The following is a 20000-nucleotide window of genomic DNA, read 5'->3' as shown; positions in this document are numbered from 1 at the left end:
CGTAGGGGGCGATACGGCTTCTACTGTTTCATTTAAAAAGCTCTATAATGTTCATATGATCCACACAGTCACTCTAACAGACTGTAATACACTACAGGAAGCGTAGGGGGCGATATGGCTTCTACTGTTTCATTTAAAAAGCTCTATAATTTTCATATGATCCACACAGTCGCTCTGACAGACTGTAATACACTACAGGAAGCGTAGGGGGCGATACGGCTTCTACTGTTTCATTTAAAAAGCTCTATAATGTTCATATGATCCACACGGTCACTCTGACAGACTGTAATACACTACAGGAAGCGTAGGGGGCGATACGGCTTCTACTGTTTCATTTAAAAAGCTCTATAATGTTCATATGATCCACACGGTCACTCTGACAGACTGTAATACACTACAGGAAGCGTAGGAGGCGATACGGCTTCTACTGTTTCATTTAAAAAGCTCTATAATGTTCATATGATCCACACAGTCGCTCTGACAGACTGTAATACACTACAGGAAGCGTAGGGGGCGATACGGCTTCTACTGTTTCATTTAAAAAGCTCTATAATGTTCATATGATCCACACAGTCGCTCTGACAGACTGTAATACACTACAGGAAGCGTAGGGGGCGATACGGCTTCTACTGTTTCATACTATCCATGGCGCCCGGGGAGCAACTGGGGGTTAGGTGTCTTGCTCAAGGACACCGCTGTCATGTGCTGTCGGCAACGATTGAGCCAGCAATCTTCAGGTCACAGGGCCAGTTCCTTAACCTCCAGCCCACGACTGCCCTTGTCATGGCGGAAGGGCTTGTGTGGTCTAGGGATCTTCAAAGCCAAGTCATCGGTAGCAATATGCTCCTGGTAGGGTCTCCCAGGGTGAACAGGTCTGGAGTGAAGGCCCAGAATAACACGATCCAAAACCCCACCATGCACAACACACACAGAAAAGCGTGTACCCTGCCCGGAAGAGGGTCACCAGGACCTACACCTGGAGTCAGGCCAGGGGGTAGTGTTCCTCGGCGAGCGCCTGGTGGCCGGGTAGACCACGTAACCCGGCCGGGATTAACCCGAAGAGGCAACGTGGGGAGACCATGTGGGCCCACCACCCACAAGGTCCAGGATGGGGGAACGGTGCAGTGCCGTATAGGCAGCGGGAGATTGCAGGGAGGCCCTTGGGGGCCTAGCCCCCTGTGGCAGAAACGGGCTCTATACATTCTAGTCATTCTATTTTCTGACAGATTATTATACACTATGGTTTCTATTGTTTCGATGCACCATTAATGAAGAAATCACGTGTCACATGAACAGAACTTTGAATAATGCCGGTAGCAATGAAAGAAGTAAAGAAGGAATAATCAATTAATAATGGATGGCAATGAAATGAATAGGGGTAAATTAGGCCATTAACTAAAGAAACAGTCATTAGTTTCAGTCAGACATCTGAGATTAATGACTCATTTCACGTTTGTTAGCTCTGAGATTCCTTCGGTTTATAGGCTTGTTGTTTAAGAATGTTGAATATGAGAATTAATAAACTGATAAACCGATAAAAAAACAGCGCAAATGAAGAAGAACACTGAAAAACTGTGCAGGGGTAACATTTGGAACAGGTGAGAACATCTAAAACAGTGTGAATAAGGAGAACATTCTAGAAGAGTGTGAACACAGAGAACATTACAGAATGGTGTGAAGGAGAAGAACATTCTAGAACAGTGTGATTGGGGAGAACATTGTAGAACAGTGTGATTGGGGAGAACATTCTAGAACAGTGTGATTGAGGAAAACACTGAAGGAAAGTGTGAATGAGGAGAACATTTTGGACGAGTGTAAATTTAGGAGTATATTCTAGAACAGTGTGGATAGGGAGAATATTGTAGAACAATGTGAAGGGTGTAAATGTAGAATCTTCTGTTAACATTCTAGAACAGTGTAAACAGGGAGAACCTTTTCAGACCAGTGTTAACGGAGGAGTATATTCTAGAACAGTGTAAATAGGGAGAACCTTTTCAGACCCGTGTTAATTGGAGAGTAAATTCTAGAAGAGTGTAAATAGGAAGAATCATTTCAGACCGATGATAATTGGGGTGTACATTCTAGAACAGTGTAAATGGGGAGATCATTTCAGACCAGTGTTAACTGGGTAGTAGAACAGTCTAGAACAGTGTAAATTGGGAGAACATTTCAGACCAGTGTTAACTGGGTAGTAAACACTAGAACAGTGTAAATGGGGAGAACATTTCAGATCAGTGTTAACTGGGTAGTAAACACTAGAACAGTGTAAATGGGGAGAACATTTCAGACCAGTGTTAACTGGGTAGTAAACTCTAGAACAGTGTAAATGGGGAGATCATTTCAGACCAGTGTTAACTGGGTAGTAAACTCTAGAACAGTGTAAATTGGGAGAACATTTCAGACCAGTGTTAACTGGGTAGTAAACTCTAGAACAGTGTAAATTGGGAGATCATTTCAGACCAGTGTTAACTGGGTAGTAAACTCTAGAACAGTGTAAATTGGGAGAACATTTCAGACCAGTGTTAACTGGGTAGTAAACTCTAGAACAGTGTAAATTGGGAGAACATTTCAGACCAGTGTTAACTGGGTAGTAAACTCTAGAACAGTGTAAATTGGGAGATCATTTCAGACCAGTGTTAACTGGGTAGTAAACACTAGAACAGTGTAAATGGGGAGAACATTTCAGATCAGTGTTAACTGGGTAGTAAACACTAGAACAGTGTAAATGGGGAGATCATTTCAGACCAGTGTTAACTGGGTAGTAAACTCTAGAACAGTGTAAATTGGGAGAACATTTCAGACCAGTGTTAACTGGGTAGTAAACTCTAGAACAGTGTAAATGGGGAGAACATTTCAGACCAGTGTTAACTGGGTAGTAAACTCTAGAACAGTGTAAATTGGGAGAACATTTCAGACCAGTGTTAACTGGGTAGTAAACTCTAGAACAGTGTAAATTGGGAGAACATTTCAGACCAGTGTTAACTGGGTAGTAAACTCTAGAACAGTGTAAATTGGGAGATCATTTCAGACCAGTGTTAACTGGGTAGTAAACACTAGAACAGTGTAAATGGGGAGAACATTTCAGATCAGTGTTAACTGGGTAGTAAACACTAGAACAGTGTAAATGGGGAGAACATTTCAGACCAGTGTTAACTGGGTAGTAAACTCTAGAACAGTGTAAATGGGGAGATCATTTCAGACCAGTGTTAACTGGGTAGTAAACTCTAGAACAGTGTAAATTGGGAGAACATTTCAGACCAGTGTTAACTGGGTAGTAAACTCTAGAACAGTGTAAATTGGGAGATCATTTCAGACCAGTGTTAACTGGGTAGTAAACTCTAGAACAGTGTAAATGGGGAGAACATTTCAGACCAGTGTTAACTGGGTAGTAAACTCTAGAACAGTGTAAATTGGGAGAACATTTCAGACCAGTGTTAACTGGGTAGTAAACTCTAGAACAGTGTAAATTGGGAGAACATTTCAGACCAGTGTTAACTGGGTAGTAAACTCTAGAACAGTGTAAATTGGGAGAACATTTCAGACCAGTGTTAACTGGGTAGTAAACTCTAGAACAGTGTAAATTGGGAGAACATTTCAGACCAGTGTTAACTGGGTAGTAAACTCTAGAACAGTGTAAATGGGGAGATCATTTCAGACCAGTGTTAACTGGGTAGTAAACTCTAGAACAGTGTAAATTGGGAGATCATTTCAGACCAGTGTTAACTGGGTAGTAAACACTAGAACAGTGTAAATGGGGAGATCATTTCAGACCAGTGTTAACTGGGTAGTAAACTCTAGAACAGTGTAAATTGGGAGAACATTTCAGACCAGTGTTAACTGGGTAGTAAACTCTAGAACAGTGTAAATTGGGAGATCATTTCAGACCAGTGTTAATTGGGTAGTAAACACTAGAACAGTGTAAATGGGGAGATCATTTCAGACCAGTGTTAACTGGGTAGTAAACTCTAGAACAGTGTAAATTGGGAGATCATTTCAGACCAGTGTTAACTGGGTAGTAAACTCTAGAACAGTGTAAATGGGGAGATCATTTCAGATCAGTGTTAACTGGGTAGTAAACTCTAGAACAGTGTAAATTGGGAGATCATTTCAGACCAGTGTTAACTGGGTAGTAAACTCTAGAACAGTGTAAATGGGGAGATCATTTCAGACCAGTGTTAACTGGGTAGTAAACTCTAGAACAGTGTAAATTGGGAGATCATTTCAGACCAGTGTTAACTGGGTAGTAAACTCTAGAACAGTGTAAATGGGGAGATCATTTCAGACCAGTGTTAACTGGGTAGTAAACTCTAGAACAGTGTAAATGGGGAGATCATTTCAGACCAGTGTTAATTGGGGAGTACATTCTAGAACAGTGTGAAGTTGATAAATGTAGATCCTGAGGAAGTATGTCTAGAACTAAGTGAACATTGTGGAACACTGTTCATGAGGGGAAGCATTCTTGAACAGTGTGAACGTTCTAGAGCCTTTAAGACTGAAAGGTACTCTCTGTGGGCAGCACAGCTGCCGGTGGCTCCTGCCTGCCTCTAAATGGGTGGGGCAGAAATGAGCTCTCACTTCTCCTTAAAGCTCTGGACACTTCTGAAACTTCTGCCTACATTCATACAGAAACCCACCCACCAAGGCTCACCACAGCTCGGCTCAGAGAGAGCAAAAACAGCCGGCAGCACCATCCCCACTGCACCATCCACTGACTTATCAGAGGGAAATTTCCCACAAGGCCGTGCGCTTATCTGTTCTGTCCAAAATCAGCGAGGCAGTGGTCATTTTAGCATTCTTATCTATTCCTGCGTGAGCATTAAGTAAGAGTAGCTCCTCCTGCCTGTGGATACGAGCAGCTTTCTGTAAACCAAAAACACAAGGAGCTGCTTCAGACAGAACACAGCAGGGATCAGCAAGAATCAGCATGGAGAGGTTCTAGTGAGGGAACTGCCACTCAGTAATGCCTTCTGGGTTTACTAAACGCTAAAAGCCAACCAATCAGGACTCAATAATAATAAGTCAGTAGCAGTAATACCAACCAATCAGCACTCAATAATAATAAGTCAGTAGCAGTAATACCAACCAATCAGCTCTCAATAATAATAAGTCAGTAGCAGTAATGCCAACCAATCAGCCCTCAATAATAATAAGTCAGTAGCAGTAATACCAACCAATCAGCACTCAATAATAATAAGTCAGTAGCAGTAATACCAACCAATCAGCACTCAATAATAATAAGTCAGTAGCAGTAATACCAATCAATCAGCACTCAATAATAATAAGTCAGTAGCAGTAATACCAACCAATCAGCACTCAATAATAATAAGTCAGTAGCTGTAATGCCAACCAATCAGCACTCAATAATAATAAGTCAGTAGCAGTAATACCAACCAATCAGCTCTCAATAATAATAAGTCAGTAGCAGTAATACCAACCAATCAGCACTCAATAATAATAAGTCAGTAGCTGTAATGCCAACCAATCAGCACTCAATAATAATAAGTCAGTAGCAGTAATACCAACCAATCAGCACTCAATAATAATAAGTCAGTAGCAGTAATACCAACCAATCAGCACTCAATAATAATAAGTCAGTAGCTGTAATGCCAACCAATCAGCACTCAATAATAATAAGTCAGTAGCAGTAATACCAACCAATCAGCACTCAAAAATAATAAGTCAGTAGCTGTAATGCCAACCAATCAGCACTCAATAATAATAAGTCAGTAGCAGTAATACCAACCAATCAGCCCTCAATAATAATAAGTCAGTAGCAGTAATACCAACCAATCAGCACTCAATAATAATAAGTCAGTAGCAGTAATACCAACCAATCAGCTCTCAATAATAATAAGTCAGTAGCAGTAATACCAACCAATCAGCACTCAATAATAATAAGTCAGTAGCAGTAATACCAACCAATCAGCACTCAATAATAATAAGTCAGTAGCTGTAATACCAACCAATCAGCACTCAATAATAATAAGTCAGTAGCAGTAATACCAACCAATCAGCACTCAATAATAATAAGTCAGTAGCAGTAATACCAACCAATCAGCTCTCAATAATAATAAGTCAGTAGCTGTAATACCAACCAATCAGCACTCAATAATAATAAGTCAGTAGCAGTAATACCAACCAATCAGCTCTCAATAATAATAAGTCAGTAGCTGTAATACCAACCAATCAGCTCTCAATAATAATAAGTCAGTAGCAGTAATACCAACCAATCAGCTCTCAATAATAATAAGTCAGTAGCAGTAATGCCAACCAATCAGCCCTCAATAATAATAATAAGTCAGTAGCAGTAATACCAACCAATCAGCACTCAATAATAATAAGTCAGTAGCAGTAATACCAACCAATCAGCACTCAATAATAATAAGTCAGTAGCAGTAATGCCAACCAATCAGCACTCAATAATAATAAGTCAGTAGCAGTAATACCAACCAATCAGCACTCAATAATAATAAGTCAGTAGCTGTAATACCAACCAATCAGCACTCAATAATAATAAGTCAGTAGCAGTAATACCAACCAATCAGCACTCAATAATAATAAGTCAGTAGCTGTAATACCAACCAATCAGCACTCAAAAATAATAAGTCAGTAGCTGTAATACCAACCAATCAGCTCTCAATAATAATAAGTCAGTAGCAGCAATACCAACCAATCAGCTCTCAATAATAATAAGTCAGTAGCAGCAATGCCAACCAATCAGCACTCAATAATAATAAGTTAGTAGCAGTAATACCAACCAATCAGCTCTCAATAATAATAAGTCAGTAGCAGTAATGCCAACCAATCAGCACTCAATAATAATATGTCAGTAGCAGTAATGCCAACCAATCAGCACTCAATAATAATAAGTCAGTAGCTGTAATGCCAACCAATCAGCTCTCAATAATAGTCAGTAGCTGTAATACCAACCAATCAGCACTCAATGATAATAAGTCAGTAGCAGTAATACCAACCAATCAGCACTCAATAATAATAAGTCAGTAGCTGTAATGCCAACCAATCAGCTCTCAATAATAATAAGTCAGTAGCAGTAATGCCAACCAATCAGCACTCAATAATAATAAGTCAGTAGCAGTAATACCAACCAATCAGCACTCAATAATAATAAGTCAGTAGCTGTAATGCCAACCAATCAGCACTCAATAATAATAAGTCAGTAGCAGTAATACCAACCAATCAGCACTCAATAATAATAAGTCAGTAGCTGTAATGCCAACCAATCAGCACTCAATAATAATAAGTCAGTAGCTGTAATACCAACCAATCAGCTCTCAATAATAATAAGTCAGTAGCAGTAATGCCAACCAATCAGCACTCAATAATAATAAGTCAGTAGCTGTAATACTAACCAATCAGCACTCAATAATAATAAGTCAGTAGCTGTAATACCAACCAATCAGCACTCAATAATAATAAGTCAGTAGCAGTAATGCCAACCAATCAGCACTCAATAATAATAAATCAGTAGCAGTAATGCCAACCAATCAGCTCTCAATAATAATAAGTCAGTAGCAGTAATACCAACCAATCAGCACTCAATAATAATAAGTCAGTAGCAGTAATACCAACCAATCAGCACTCAATAATAATAAGTCAGTAGCAGTAATACCAACCAATCAGCACTCAATAATAATAAGTCAGTAGCAATAATACCAACCAATCAGCTCTCAATAATAATAAGTCAGTAGCAGTAATACCAGCCAATCAGCACTCAATAATAATAAGTCAGTAGCAGTAATACCAACCAATCAGCACTCAATAATAATAAGTCAGTAGCAGTAATACCAACCAATCAGCTCTCAATAATAATAAGTCAGTAGCAGTAATACCAACCAATCAGCTCTAAATAATAATAAGTCAGTAGCAGTAATACCAACCAATCAGCTCTCAATAATAATAAGTCAGTAGCAGTAATACCAACCAATCAGCACTCAATAATAATAAGTCAGTAGCAGTAATGCCAAGCAATCAGCACTCAATAATAATAAGTCAGTAGCAGTAATACCAACCAATCAGCACTCAATAATAATAAGTCAGTAGCAGTAATGCCAAGCAATCAGCACTCAATAATAATAAGTCAGTAGCAGTAATGCCAAGCAATCAGCTCTCAATAATAATAAGTCAGTAGCTGTAATACCAACCAATCAGCACTCAATAATAATAAGTCAGTAGCAGTAATGCCAACCAATCAGCACTCAATAATAATAAGTCAGTAGCAGTAATGCCAACCAATCAGCTCTCAATAATAATAAGTCAGTAGCAGTAATGCCAACCAATCAGCACTCAATAATAATAAGTCAGTAGCAGTAATACCAACCAATCAGCTCTCAATAATAATAAGTCAGTAGCAGTAATACCAACCAATCAGCACTCAATAATAATAAGTCAGTAGCAGTAATGCCAAGCAATCAGCACTCAATAATAATAAGTCAGTAGCAGTAATGCCAACCAATCAGCACTCAATAATAATAAGTCAGTAGCAGTAATACCAACCAATCAGCACTCAAAAATAATAAGTCAGTAGCAGTAATACCAACCAATCAGCTCTCAATAATAATAAGTCAGTAGCAGTAATACCAACCAATCAGCACTCAATAATAATAAGTCAGTAGCAGTAATACCAACCAATCAGCTCTCAATAATAATAAGTCAGTAGCAGTAATACCAACCAATCAGCACTCAATAATAATAAGTCAGTAGCAGTAATGCCAAGCAATCAGCACTCAATAATAATAAGTCAGTAGCAGTAATGCCAAGCAATCAGCACTCAATAATAATAAGTCAGTAGCAGTAATACCAACCAATCAGCACTCAAAAATAATAAGTCAGTAGCAGTAATACCAACCAATCAGCACTCAATAATAATAAGTCAGTAGCAGTAATACCAACCAATCAGCCCTCAATAATAATAAGTCAGTAGCAGTAATACCAACCAATCAGCCCTCAATAATAATAAGTCAGTAGCAGTAATACCAACCAATCAGCTCTCAATAATAATAAGTCAGTAGCAGTAATACCAACCAATCAGCACTCAATAATAATAAGTCAGTAGCAGTAATACCAACCAATCAGCACTCAATAATAATAAGTCAGTAGCTGTAATACCAACCAATCAGCACTCAATAATAATAAGTCAGTAGCAGTAATACCAACCAATCAGCACTCAATAATAATAAGTCAGTAGCAGTAATGCCAACCAATCAGCACTCAATAATAATAAGTCAGTAGCAGTAATGCCAACCAATCAGCTCTCAATAATAATAAGTCAGTAGCAGTAATGCCAACCAATCAGCTCTCAATAATAATAAGTCAGTAGCAGTAATACCAACCAATCAGCACTCAATAATAATAAGTCAGTAGCAGTAATGCCAACCAATCAGCACTCAATAATAATAAGTCAGTAGCAGTAATGCCAACCAATCAGCACTCAATAATAATAAGTCAGTAGCAGGAATGCCAACCAATCAGCACTCAATAATAATAAGTCAGTAGCAGTAATGCCAACCAATCAGCTCTCAATAATAATAAGTCAGTAGCAGTAATGCCAACCAATCAGCACTCAATAATAATAAGTCAGTAGCAGTAATGCCAACCAATCAGCACTCAATAATAATAAGTCAGTAGCAGTAATGCCAACCAATCAGCACTCAATAATAATAAGTCAGTAGCAGTAATGCCAACCAATCAGCTCTCAATAATAATAAGTCAGTAGCAGTAATGCCAACCAATCAGCTCTCAATAATAATAAGTCAGTAGCAGTAATGCCAACCAATCAGCTCTCAATAATAATAAGTCAGTAGCAGTAATGCCAACCAATCAGCACTCAATAATAATAAGTCAGTAGCAGTAATGCCAACCAATCAGCACTCAATAATAATAAGTCAGTAGCAGTAATGCCAACCAATCAGCTCTCAATAATAATAAGTCAGTAGCAGTAATGCCAACCAATCAGCACTCAATAATAATAAGTCAGTAGCAGTAATGCCAACCAATCAGCTCTCAATAATAATAAGTCAGTAGCAGTAATACCAACCAATCAGCACTCAATAATAATAAGTCAGTAGCTGTAATGCCAACCAATCAGCACTCAAAAATAATAAGTCAGTAGCTGTAATACCAACCAATCAGCTCTCAATAATAATAAGTCAGTAGCAGTAATACCAACCAATCAGCACTCAATAATAATAAGTCAGTAGCAGTAATACCAACCAATCAGCACTCAATAATAATAAGTCAGTAGCTGTAATACCAACCAATCAGCACTCAATAATAATAAGTCAGTAGCAGTAATGCCAACCAATCAGCTCTCAATAATAATAAGTCAGTAGCAGTAATACCAACCAATCAGCTCTCAATAATAATAAGTCAGTAGCAGTAATACCAACCAATCAGCCCTCAATAATAATAAGTCAGTAGCAGTAATACCAACCAATCAGCTCTCAATAATAATAAGTCAGTAGCAGTAATGCCAACCAATCAGCACTCAATAATAATAAGTCAGTAGCTGTAATACCAACCAATCAGCACTCAATAATAATAAGTCAGTAGCTGTAATACCAACCAATCAGCACTCAAAAATAATAAGTCAGTAGCTGTAATACCAACCAATCAGCTCTCAATAATAATAATAAGTCAGTAGCAGTAATACCAACCAATCAGCTCTCAATAATAATAAGTCAGTAGCAGCAATGCCAACCAATCAGCACTCAATAATAATAAGTCAGTAGCAGTAATACCAACCAATCAGCTCTCAATAATAATAAGTCAGTAGCAGTAATACCAACCAATCAGCACTCAATAATAATAAGTCAGTAGCTGTAATACCAACCAATCAGCACTCAATAATAATAGGTCAGTAGCAGTAATACCAACCAATCAGCACTCAATAATAATAAGTCAGTAGCAGTAATGCCAACCAATCAGCTCTCAATAATAATAAGTCAGTAGCAGTAATACCAACCAATCAGCACTCAATAATAATAAGTCAGTAGCAGTAATGCCAAGCAATCAGCACTCAATAATAATAAGTCAGTAGCAGTAATACCAACCAATCAGCACTCAATAATAATAAGTCAGTAGCAGTAATACCAACCAATCAGCACTCAATAATAATAAGTCAGTAGCAGTAATACCAACCAATCAGCTCTCAATAATAATAAGTCAGTAGCAGTAATGCCAACCAATCAGCTCTCAATAATAATAAGTCAGTAGCAGTAATACCAACCAATCAGCTCTCAATAATAATAAGTCAGTAGCAGTAATACCAACCAATCAGCACTCAATAATAATAAGTCAGTAGCAGTAATACCAACCAATCAGCACTCAATAATAATAAGTCAGTAGCTGTAATACCAACCAATCAGCACTCAATAATAATAAGTCAGTAGCAGTAATACCAACCAATCAGCTCAATAATAATAAGTCAGTAGCAGTAATGCCAACCAATCAGCTCTCAATAATAATAAGTCAGTAGCAGTAATGCCAACCAATCAGCACTCAATAATAATAAGTCAGTAGCAGTAATACCAACCAATCAGCTCTCAATAATAATAAGTCAGTAGCAGTAATACCAACCAATCAGCTCTCAATAATAATAAGTCAGTAGCAGTAATACCAACCAATCAGCTCTCAATAATAATAAGTCAGTAGCAGTAATACCAACCAATCAGCACTCAATAATAATAAGTCAGTAGCTGTAAGGCCAAAGTGGTCTACCTTTTTGAACTTGTCTATGCTGACAGGCACAGTAGAGCAAACAAAACTAAACTAAACATTAGCACTATTTCTTATTTTCACCATCATTAAAACTATTTGTAAAGTCTTTTGATTGACACTTCATTGTAGATGCATGTTCTACTTTTATGCCATTTCCATTTTAATTCTTGTCCAAAGACTATTGATGCATCCCTAATAGGGATACACATCACCCCTACATTAGCATGTTGGCATTTAAAAGCTGTTCAGTGAGGACGACTGTACATTTGCAGGAGGAGTAAAACATCTAAACATTCAGTTCTGAACTCGTTAAAAAAAAAAAAAAAAAAAAAAAAAAAAAACACATTAAAAACACAATTTAATCTCTCCTTCTCATGGCCTACTTCTGTGCTTCGGTTTCCTGCTGCGCTGGTTTTCGGTTCCTGATTCAAATTCTACACTTCCTCTTCTGTCCTTCACCTTGTGACTCTGATTATGAAAACATTTACAATCACTCCACAGACTGAGCCCCTAACAGTCCACCTAGAATAACACGCCCAACACAAACAGCAGCAATACTGCTCATATTAAACAAGGCACATCCCATATTTTTCTTATATGTTATTATTATAATGTAATTTACAAAATTATCCATTGTAACGATGGTTCTACAGTCTGTTCTACAGTTTCTCGTTAGACTGAATGAATAACCGACTCTAAATGTAGGTATTGTGATATAAACCGAGTCTGTTCTACAGTTTCTCATTAGGCTGAATGTATAAGCGGCTCTAAATGTAGGTATTGTGATATAAACCGAGTCCGTTCTACAGTTTCTCATTAGACTGAATGAATAACCGACTCTAAATGTAGGTATTGTGATATAAACCGAGTCCGTTCTACAGTTTCTCATTAGGCTGAATGAATAACCGACTCTAAATGTAGGTATTGTGATATAAACCGAGTCCGTTCTACAGTTTCTCATTAGACTGAATGAATAACCGACTCTAAATGTAGGTATTGTGATATAAACCGAGTCCGTTCTACAGTTTCTCATTAGGCTGAATGAATAACCGACTCTAAATGTAGGTATTGTGATATAAACCGAGTCCGTTCTACAGTTTCTCATTAGACTGAATGAATAACCGACTCTAAATGTAGGTATTGTGATATAAACCGAGTCTGTTCTACAGTTTCTCATTAGACTGAATGAATAACCGACTCTAAATGTAGGTATTGTGATATAAACCGAGTCTGTTCTACAGTTTCTCATTAGGCTGAATGAATAACCGACTCTAAATGTAGGTATTGTGATATAAACCGAGTCTGTTCTACAGTTTCTCATTAGGCTGAATGAATAACCGACTCTAAATGTAGGTATTGTGATATAAACCGAGTCCGTTCTACAGTTTCTCATTAGACTGAATGAATAACCGACTCTAAATGTAGGTATTGTGATATAAACCGAGTCCGTTCTACAGTTTCTCATTAGACTGAATGAATAACCGACTCTAAATGTAGGTATTGTGATATAAACCGAGTCCGTTCTACAGTTTCTCATTAGACTGAATGAATAACCGACTCTAAATGTAGGTACTGTGATATAAACCGAGTCTGTTCTACAGTTTATCGTTAGACTGAATGAATAACCGACTCTAAATGTAGGTATTGTGATATAAACCGAGTCCGTTCTACAGTTTCTCATTAGGCTGAATGAATAACCGACTCTAAATGTAGGTATTGTGATATAAACCGAGTCCGTTCTACAGTTTCTCATTAGACTGAATGAATAACCGACTCTAAATGTAGGTATTGTGATATAAACCGAGTCCGTTCTACAGTTTCTCATTAGACTGAATGAATAACCGACTCTAAATGTAGGTATTGTGATATAAACCGAGTCTGTTCTACAGTTTCTCATTAGGCTGAATGAATAACCGACTCTAAATGTAGGTATTGTGATATAAACCGAGTCCGTTCTACAGTTTCTCATTAGGCTGAATGAATAACCAACTCTAAATGTAGGTATTGTGATATAAACCGAGTCCGTTCTACAGTTTCTCATTAGGCTGAATGAATAACCAGCTCTAAATGTAGGTATTGTGATATAAACCGAGTCTGTTCTACAGTTTCTCATTAGACTGAATGAATAACCGCCTCTAAATGTAGGTATTGTGATATAAACCGAGTCCGTTCTACAGTTTCTCATTAGGCTGAATGAATAACCGACTCTAAATGTAGGTATTGTGATATAAACCGAGTCCGTTCTACAGTTTCTCATTAGACTGAATGAATAACCGACTCTAAATGTAGGTATTGTGATATAAACCGAGTCTGTTCTACAGTTTCTCATTAGACTGAATGAATAACCGGCTCTAAATGTAGGTATTGTATATAAACCGAGTCTGTTCTACAGTTTCTCATTAGGCTGAATGAATAACCGGCTCTAAATGTAGGTATTGAGATATAAACCGAGTCTGTTCTACAGTTTCTCATTAGACTGAATGAATAACCGGCTCTAAATGTAGGTATTGTGATATAAACCGAGTCCGTTCTACAGTTTCTCATTAGGCTGAATGAATAACCGACTCTAAATGTAGGTATTGTGATATAAACCGAGTCCGTTCTACAGTTTCTCATTAGGCTGAATGAATAACCGACTCTAAATGTAGGTATTGTGATATAAACCGAGTCTGTTCTACAGTTTCTCATTAGGCTGAATGAATAACCGGCTCTAAATGTAGGTATTGTGATATAAACCGAGTCTGTTCTACAGTTTCTCATTAGGCTGAATGAATAACCGACTCTAAATGTAGGTATTGTGATATAAACCGAGTCTGTTCTACAGTTTCTCATTAGGCTGAATGAATACCCGACTCTAAATGTAGGTATTGTGATATAAACCGAGTCTGTTCTACAGTTTCTCATTAGGCTGAATGAAGAACCGGCTCTAAATGTAGGTATTGTGTTATAAACCGAGTCTGTTCTACAGTTTCTCATTAGACTGAATGAATAACCGACTCTAAATGTAGGTATTGTGATATAAACCGAGTCTGTTCTACAGTTTCTCATTAGACTGAATGAATAACCGGCTCTAAATGTAGGTATTGTGATATAAACCGAGTCCGTTCTACAGTTTCTCATTAGGCTGAATGAATAACCGACTCTAAATGTAGGTATTGTGATATAAACCGAGTCTGTTCTACAGTTTCTCATTAGACTGAATGGTATTTCTGCCAGTGTTCTGTGAAGCTCATCAGTGTAGCAACTGTTGCTATGAAAGAAATCTTTTATGGGCGGGGCATGGATGCATCATCCTTGTGATTTGAGTGGCACGCACATGGGCACACATGTTTAGGAACATGCTCAAGGGAGCAGGGAGCAGACAGCCAGCCAACAACGTGCACAGTGTGAGTTTCTAATCTGTGATTAGTAAGAGGGTCAAAGTTTTACAGCTAATCTTCTAAATGAACTGTGGAGGCAAAAAAAGAGCTTTCCTCAATGGAACAGACCTAAAGTTAAAGTCCAGCAAAGATCTAATTTCACTCCTTCCCTCAAATGTAGCTGATCAGGTTTGGTGTTTGAAGTTTGCTTCTTTAGTTTTGCACTGGAGCTAAGAAGCTATGAGGCTAATGTTACTAAATAGTGGAAGCTTAGACCAATTAGCAGCAGGCCAACCGCATGCCTAAACCAGCATACACTTGCCTCAAAGTAGGTGGAGCTGTTCATTAATCTGCCATAGATATAATTATGTGGATTTTGAATCTGTACGACACACTGTTATCTATAAATATGGATAAACATATGAACAACATGTAAGCTTCAGGAGGGCTCCTACTACTGTTTTTATCTAATGTACTTTGGTCCATTTTTACAGTTAACAGTTTGCCATACAGTATCAGAAAGCATGATGGGGCATAAGCTTCCATTACATGGTAGCGCCAGTGCTGAAACTAAAGAAGCTGAAGCTGAAGAGAAACTGGGGAAATCTGTTTGCCGAACTATCACTTATGCGTTTTGCTTTTATTTGCTGGATAGTAATCCCCCCTTTCCCCACAAACATGTTTTTAGTGTTTGACTAGACCAGGGGTCGGCAACATGCGTCGCTGGAGCTACATTTGGCTCTTTTACAGCCCTGTTGTGGCTCCTCAGCAGAATCAGATCTGTAGGTAATAATAAAATCATCCTCCTTTACAGTAAAATAAAGCTCTGCTGATCCTTCAACACAGTTTAACAGTAAATGGTCTTAAACGCTGGAGTTCATGTAGAACTGCTGATTCACCCTTTAACCCTGGAGATTAGCGCAGACTGCTGCTCGCCATAGCAACGCAGACAACAGTCTCGCCGAACTAGTAGCTAACGAAAAGGCAAAGAGAGAGATTTAAGACATCGATAATTTGGAGATGAATGGACTTATTTGTGTTTAGAATCACGTTTAATCTGCAATGAGGAACTGACAAACACTTCAAAAGTCACGAGGCTGAAGTCAGTTTCTCATTCGAAATTTTCCCGTTCCATCTTAAGTGGTACAGCAGTTGCATTCTGCCGCCTCAGACACCATTCAGGAAAATTCGAACAATAAGCTGGTGAACGAGAAGCAACTCGAAAAAGTCAAACATTGAGAGACATTTCACAAGAAACTGTCCTACGTTTGAGTAAACGTTTCCTGCCAGAGATGTGAGAAAAGCAGCTATAACAGAGCTAAAGCTAGCCTGAGTGAGTGAATGTAGGATGCATGTTTTATTTGATTTTATATTTTTTTCTATGTATTTGATCTTATTCTCTACATGTGAATGTCTGTCTGCACTGTGAGCTCCTGTAACCAAAACCAAATTCCTTGTATGTGTAGCACACCTGGCCAATATAGCTTGATTCTGATTCTGATGTTTTCATTTATATTATATTTTTTTAGCCTATACTAGCACATTAGCTTGTACTGAGACACATTTATAGCCAGGATGGCTCACAAAGTAGTTTGATTTCTATTGAAAGGACAATATGGCTCTTCTTAATGTTTGTGTGTCCAAACCCTGGACTATACTGGGATAAAGGGGGAATTTGTGTAGGCTTTGTTTTCCAAATTATTACTTTAACTCTTTACATTCACAACAGAGTGATAAAAGCTAAGAGGCTGGTGGAAGAGGAGCCGGATAAAAAAATAATGCAGATGTCGCTCATTCATCATTTTCCATAGGTATCCATCTGCTCTCAGGCCAGCTATCACTTATCACTCTTACCGGGTGAATGGCTGTAGCATTAGCCTCAGTGCCGGGGATGCTCAGGTGAAGACTCTGCAGGTAATACGTGGTTTGCATCTGTACACGAAACAAAACAGAGGGGATTCAACAGGTCAGACTGGCGGAGGTCTCATTCATACACACATACAGGGTCAGCACTCTTAATAAACATCAAGCAAAACTACCAATTAGTGTTTCTTCTTACACTGCAAGTGTGAAAATCCTGAGCTTTCAGTGAGAACCGTCGTTTTAGCACTACACAATATATTGTATGTTAAACAGTGTTGACCTTAACATTGTTGGTTTTGCAGGAGGACGCAATATGCAAATTAGTCTCTAATCAATCACAGCATCACTTACAATGCCTGTGTTTTTTTGCCAATCCGACTGAATACAATCCAACTACAGATTTACACGGAGTCCCACCGCCGTCCTTCAAAGACCAGAGCATAGACTTCGTTTCCTTTGCAGACCAGGTTGAACGTTGCAAACTTTCACTATGACGTGACGCACATGCAGAACGCACTTAAACTTTCCGAAGGGGAATGTAATCGGATACAGGCATTTGCATGGATATTATTCTCCTATTTAATAGATGATTTACAGGGTTACCCACCTCGATCAATCAGATATCGATTGTATTCCGAATGGCCTCAATCAGACTAGACTATTCCGATTGAGGTGTTTGCAAGAACGTATTCTATTCCTATTGAGCTATTTGTCGGATTATGAATGGATTATTAGGCTGCGTCTAAATGTGGCTAATGTGCTGGGATCATCCTGATCAATCACAGCTCCAGATGAATTTCTGAAGGTGTTCTAATCAATCAAGGCACTCGTGTATTCCTACAAAAGTCATTTAGTTTGAGTAAAATAACGCTAATCTTTAAATGATTAGAGCTTTTACAGGAATATACTGCAAAGCCTAGAATAATATGAGGTAGTAATATCATCACAATACTAGTATTTAGTATTCTATCCACATTGTGCGTACCTGATCTTTACCAAGGGTGCCAATAAATCTGAGAACTGAGGGCTCTTTGCATATAACTGCAAACACCAGCAATATTATGAAGAAGCCCTCGATTATGACGGATGATATGGAGAAATATCTTGGAGCACTCACAGTCCGTATGTGCAGGTCAGCTGCTTTAATTCCGCTGGAAGTGTGTTTGAACTGCAGTTGAATTAAGCAAACCTGAGGCAATCAGAGGTCAATCGAGGCGATTCACTTTGCCAGCCGCAGAGTGAGAAAACCAACTAAAACGTGTCAGACGATGGCGCCTCATATGAGCTGACCTTTACGTGTAATAGAAGGAAAGGAATTTCATTTCTGTATGGGTGTGACAAGCTATAGGCAGCCTCTCCTCATCCCAGCGGACTCTTTGGCTGTCGTTATATTGTGCTATGCGGTCAATCAGTCAGAGGAAATTAGCCTGGCATCCCTCATAAAGCACCACACTGTGTCAATGCTTTCTTCAGCATCATCTTATAGGGCCCGACAGGCATCTGTGAAGCAGTCTGGCTCAAGTCAAATACCCTAAAATAGACAATTCTTACTGGCAGAATTTATATATATATATATTAAACATAAATAAACCTGTCTTTATTTATCAATTTATTTCCAAGTGTATTTTTGTTGTTGTTGTTGTGTGCAGAGCTGCTTTATTGACCAGGTTCCTAGAGAAGAACCCTCAGTGGGATTTCCTGACAAAAACATAAGGTTAAATAAAGAGAATAAAAATAATAATTATTATTCTAATTATTGTGATTACTACAGCCTATAACACTGTCCAGCCCATAACACTGTCCATTTCATCAGTGGAGCTGATAAAATGGACAATGTTTGGGTACAAGGTATGTGTACCTGATGAAGTTTGCAGTGTGTATGTATTATATGTAATATCCTGTATTTATAGATTCCGTGATCCAGCAGTCGCTCCCAATACCGATAGCTGAGGTCACGGTGGCAAAGTACATAAAGTACCATAAGCTTGTACGTTTAAGGCAGGTGGTAAACAATCTTATCCAGAGCGACTTATGTTTTGAATAAGTTGCAGGTCTGGGCAAACTCTGTGTTAGGAGTCTTGCCCAAGGACTCTAACTGGCGCAGCATGGCTTGGATAGGAAATGCAGAAGACTGAGGAGCCACATTTCATACTAAAATTATGCTTAACAACATCCCTTAACTGTGGTAAAATCACTGTAACACACAGCCTCTCAAGGCTTACTGCTCTAATATATACCACGTGAGTCCTTGCTACAACTTTTAAAGGCTACACCCTTAGAAAAGATGGTTCTTAAAGGGTTCTACAAAGAACATGAACACTCAAAGAAGCATTTGCATGATTAAAGTGTGCTTTACAACATAAAAGGGTTCTTTGGATTAACGGAGAATGTGCTGGATAATGTACTTTTTGAAGAAGGTTCTATATGCAATGTTACAATGTCAAGCTTGAAACAACAGAAGAACCCTTTTGGATAATATGTGGCACCTTTTTCAAAAAGGTTCTTTCTATACAGAACTATCTGTAGTACATTTACATTCTCCATCAGTCTGAAGAACCCTTTCATGATGCAAAGAACCCTTTAGCCATAGAGTGCACATGTTTTATTTACCACTTTCTTTACTAAAGAACCTTTGAAGAACCATCTTTTTAGGAGAGCGTACAGGAGGAAAGTTCTTAACTCTCTGCTTACAGTAAACGCAGAAATGTTCAATGCATCGCTGAACATCTGTCAGTGTTCTAGGCATAATAACTCCACGTTCCCCCGATTTTTCAAGCATTCAGTGCTGAAGCTGCCTCAGTGCTGAGCTGAAACTCCTGACTTTGATGATTATGTTTTGGTGTTACACAACAAAAACAAACAGCTCCACTTTATCACTTTATTTTTCATTCAGGTTCTGAGGCACCAGGCAGAACGTAGTGCTCTGGTCCAGACCGGTCATTCAAAGTGAGTGGACATGACTCAAAAAGGCTTTTAAGGCTATTCGGAATGCTTTTCTTATAAAAGAGAACCGATGAAAACCTGCAGGATAAAACTACGAGC

General features: G+C 38.4%; 1 protein-coding gene across 1 annotated transcript in view; it reads right to left on the bottom strand.

Annotated features, from left to right (window-relative positions):
- slc15a4 (solute carrier family 15 member 4) overlaps positions 1–20000 on the bottom strand; it is a 127798-nt gene that overhangs the window by 70385 nt on the left and 37413 nt on the right. The window contains exon 5 of the mRNA XM_017722594.2: positions 16950–17027. Within this exon, the coding sequence (XP_017578083.1) occupies positions 16950–17027 (78 nt within the window). The remainder of the gene's footprint in view (positions 1–16949; positions 17028–20000) is intronic.

This window comes from Pygocentrus nattereri, chromosome 29 (genome assembly GCF_015220715.1).
Source record: "Pygocentrus nattereri isolate fPygNat1 chromosome 29, fPygNat1.pri, whole genome shotgun sequence".
Taxonomy (NCBI): Eukaryota; Metazoa; Chordata; class Actinopteri; order Characiformes; family Serrasalmidae; genus Pygocentrus; species Pygocentrus nattereri.
Note: the sequence above shows the minus strand (reverse complement) of the source record. Positions and strands in the feature narration are given on the sequence as shown.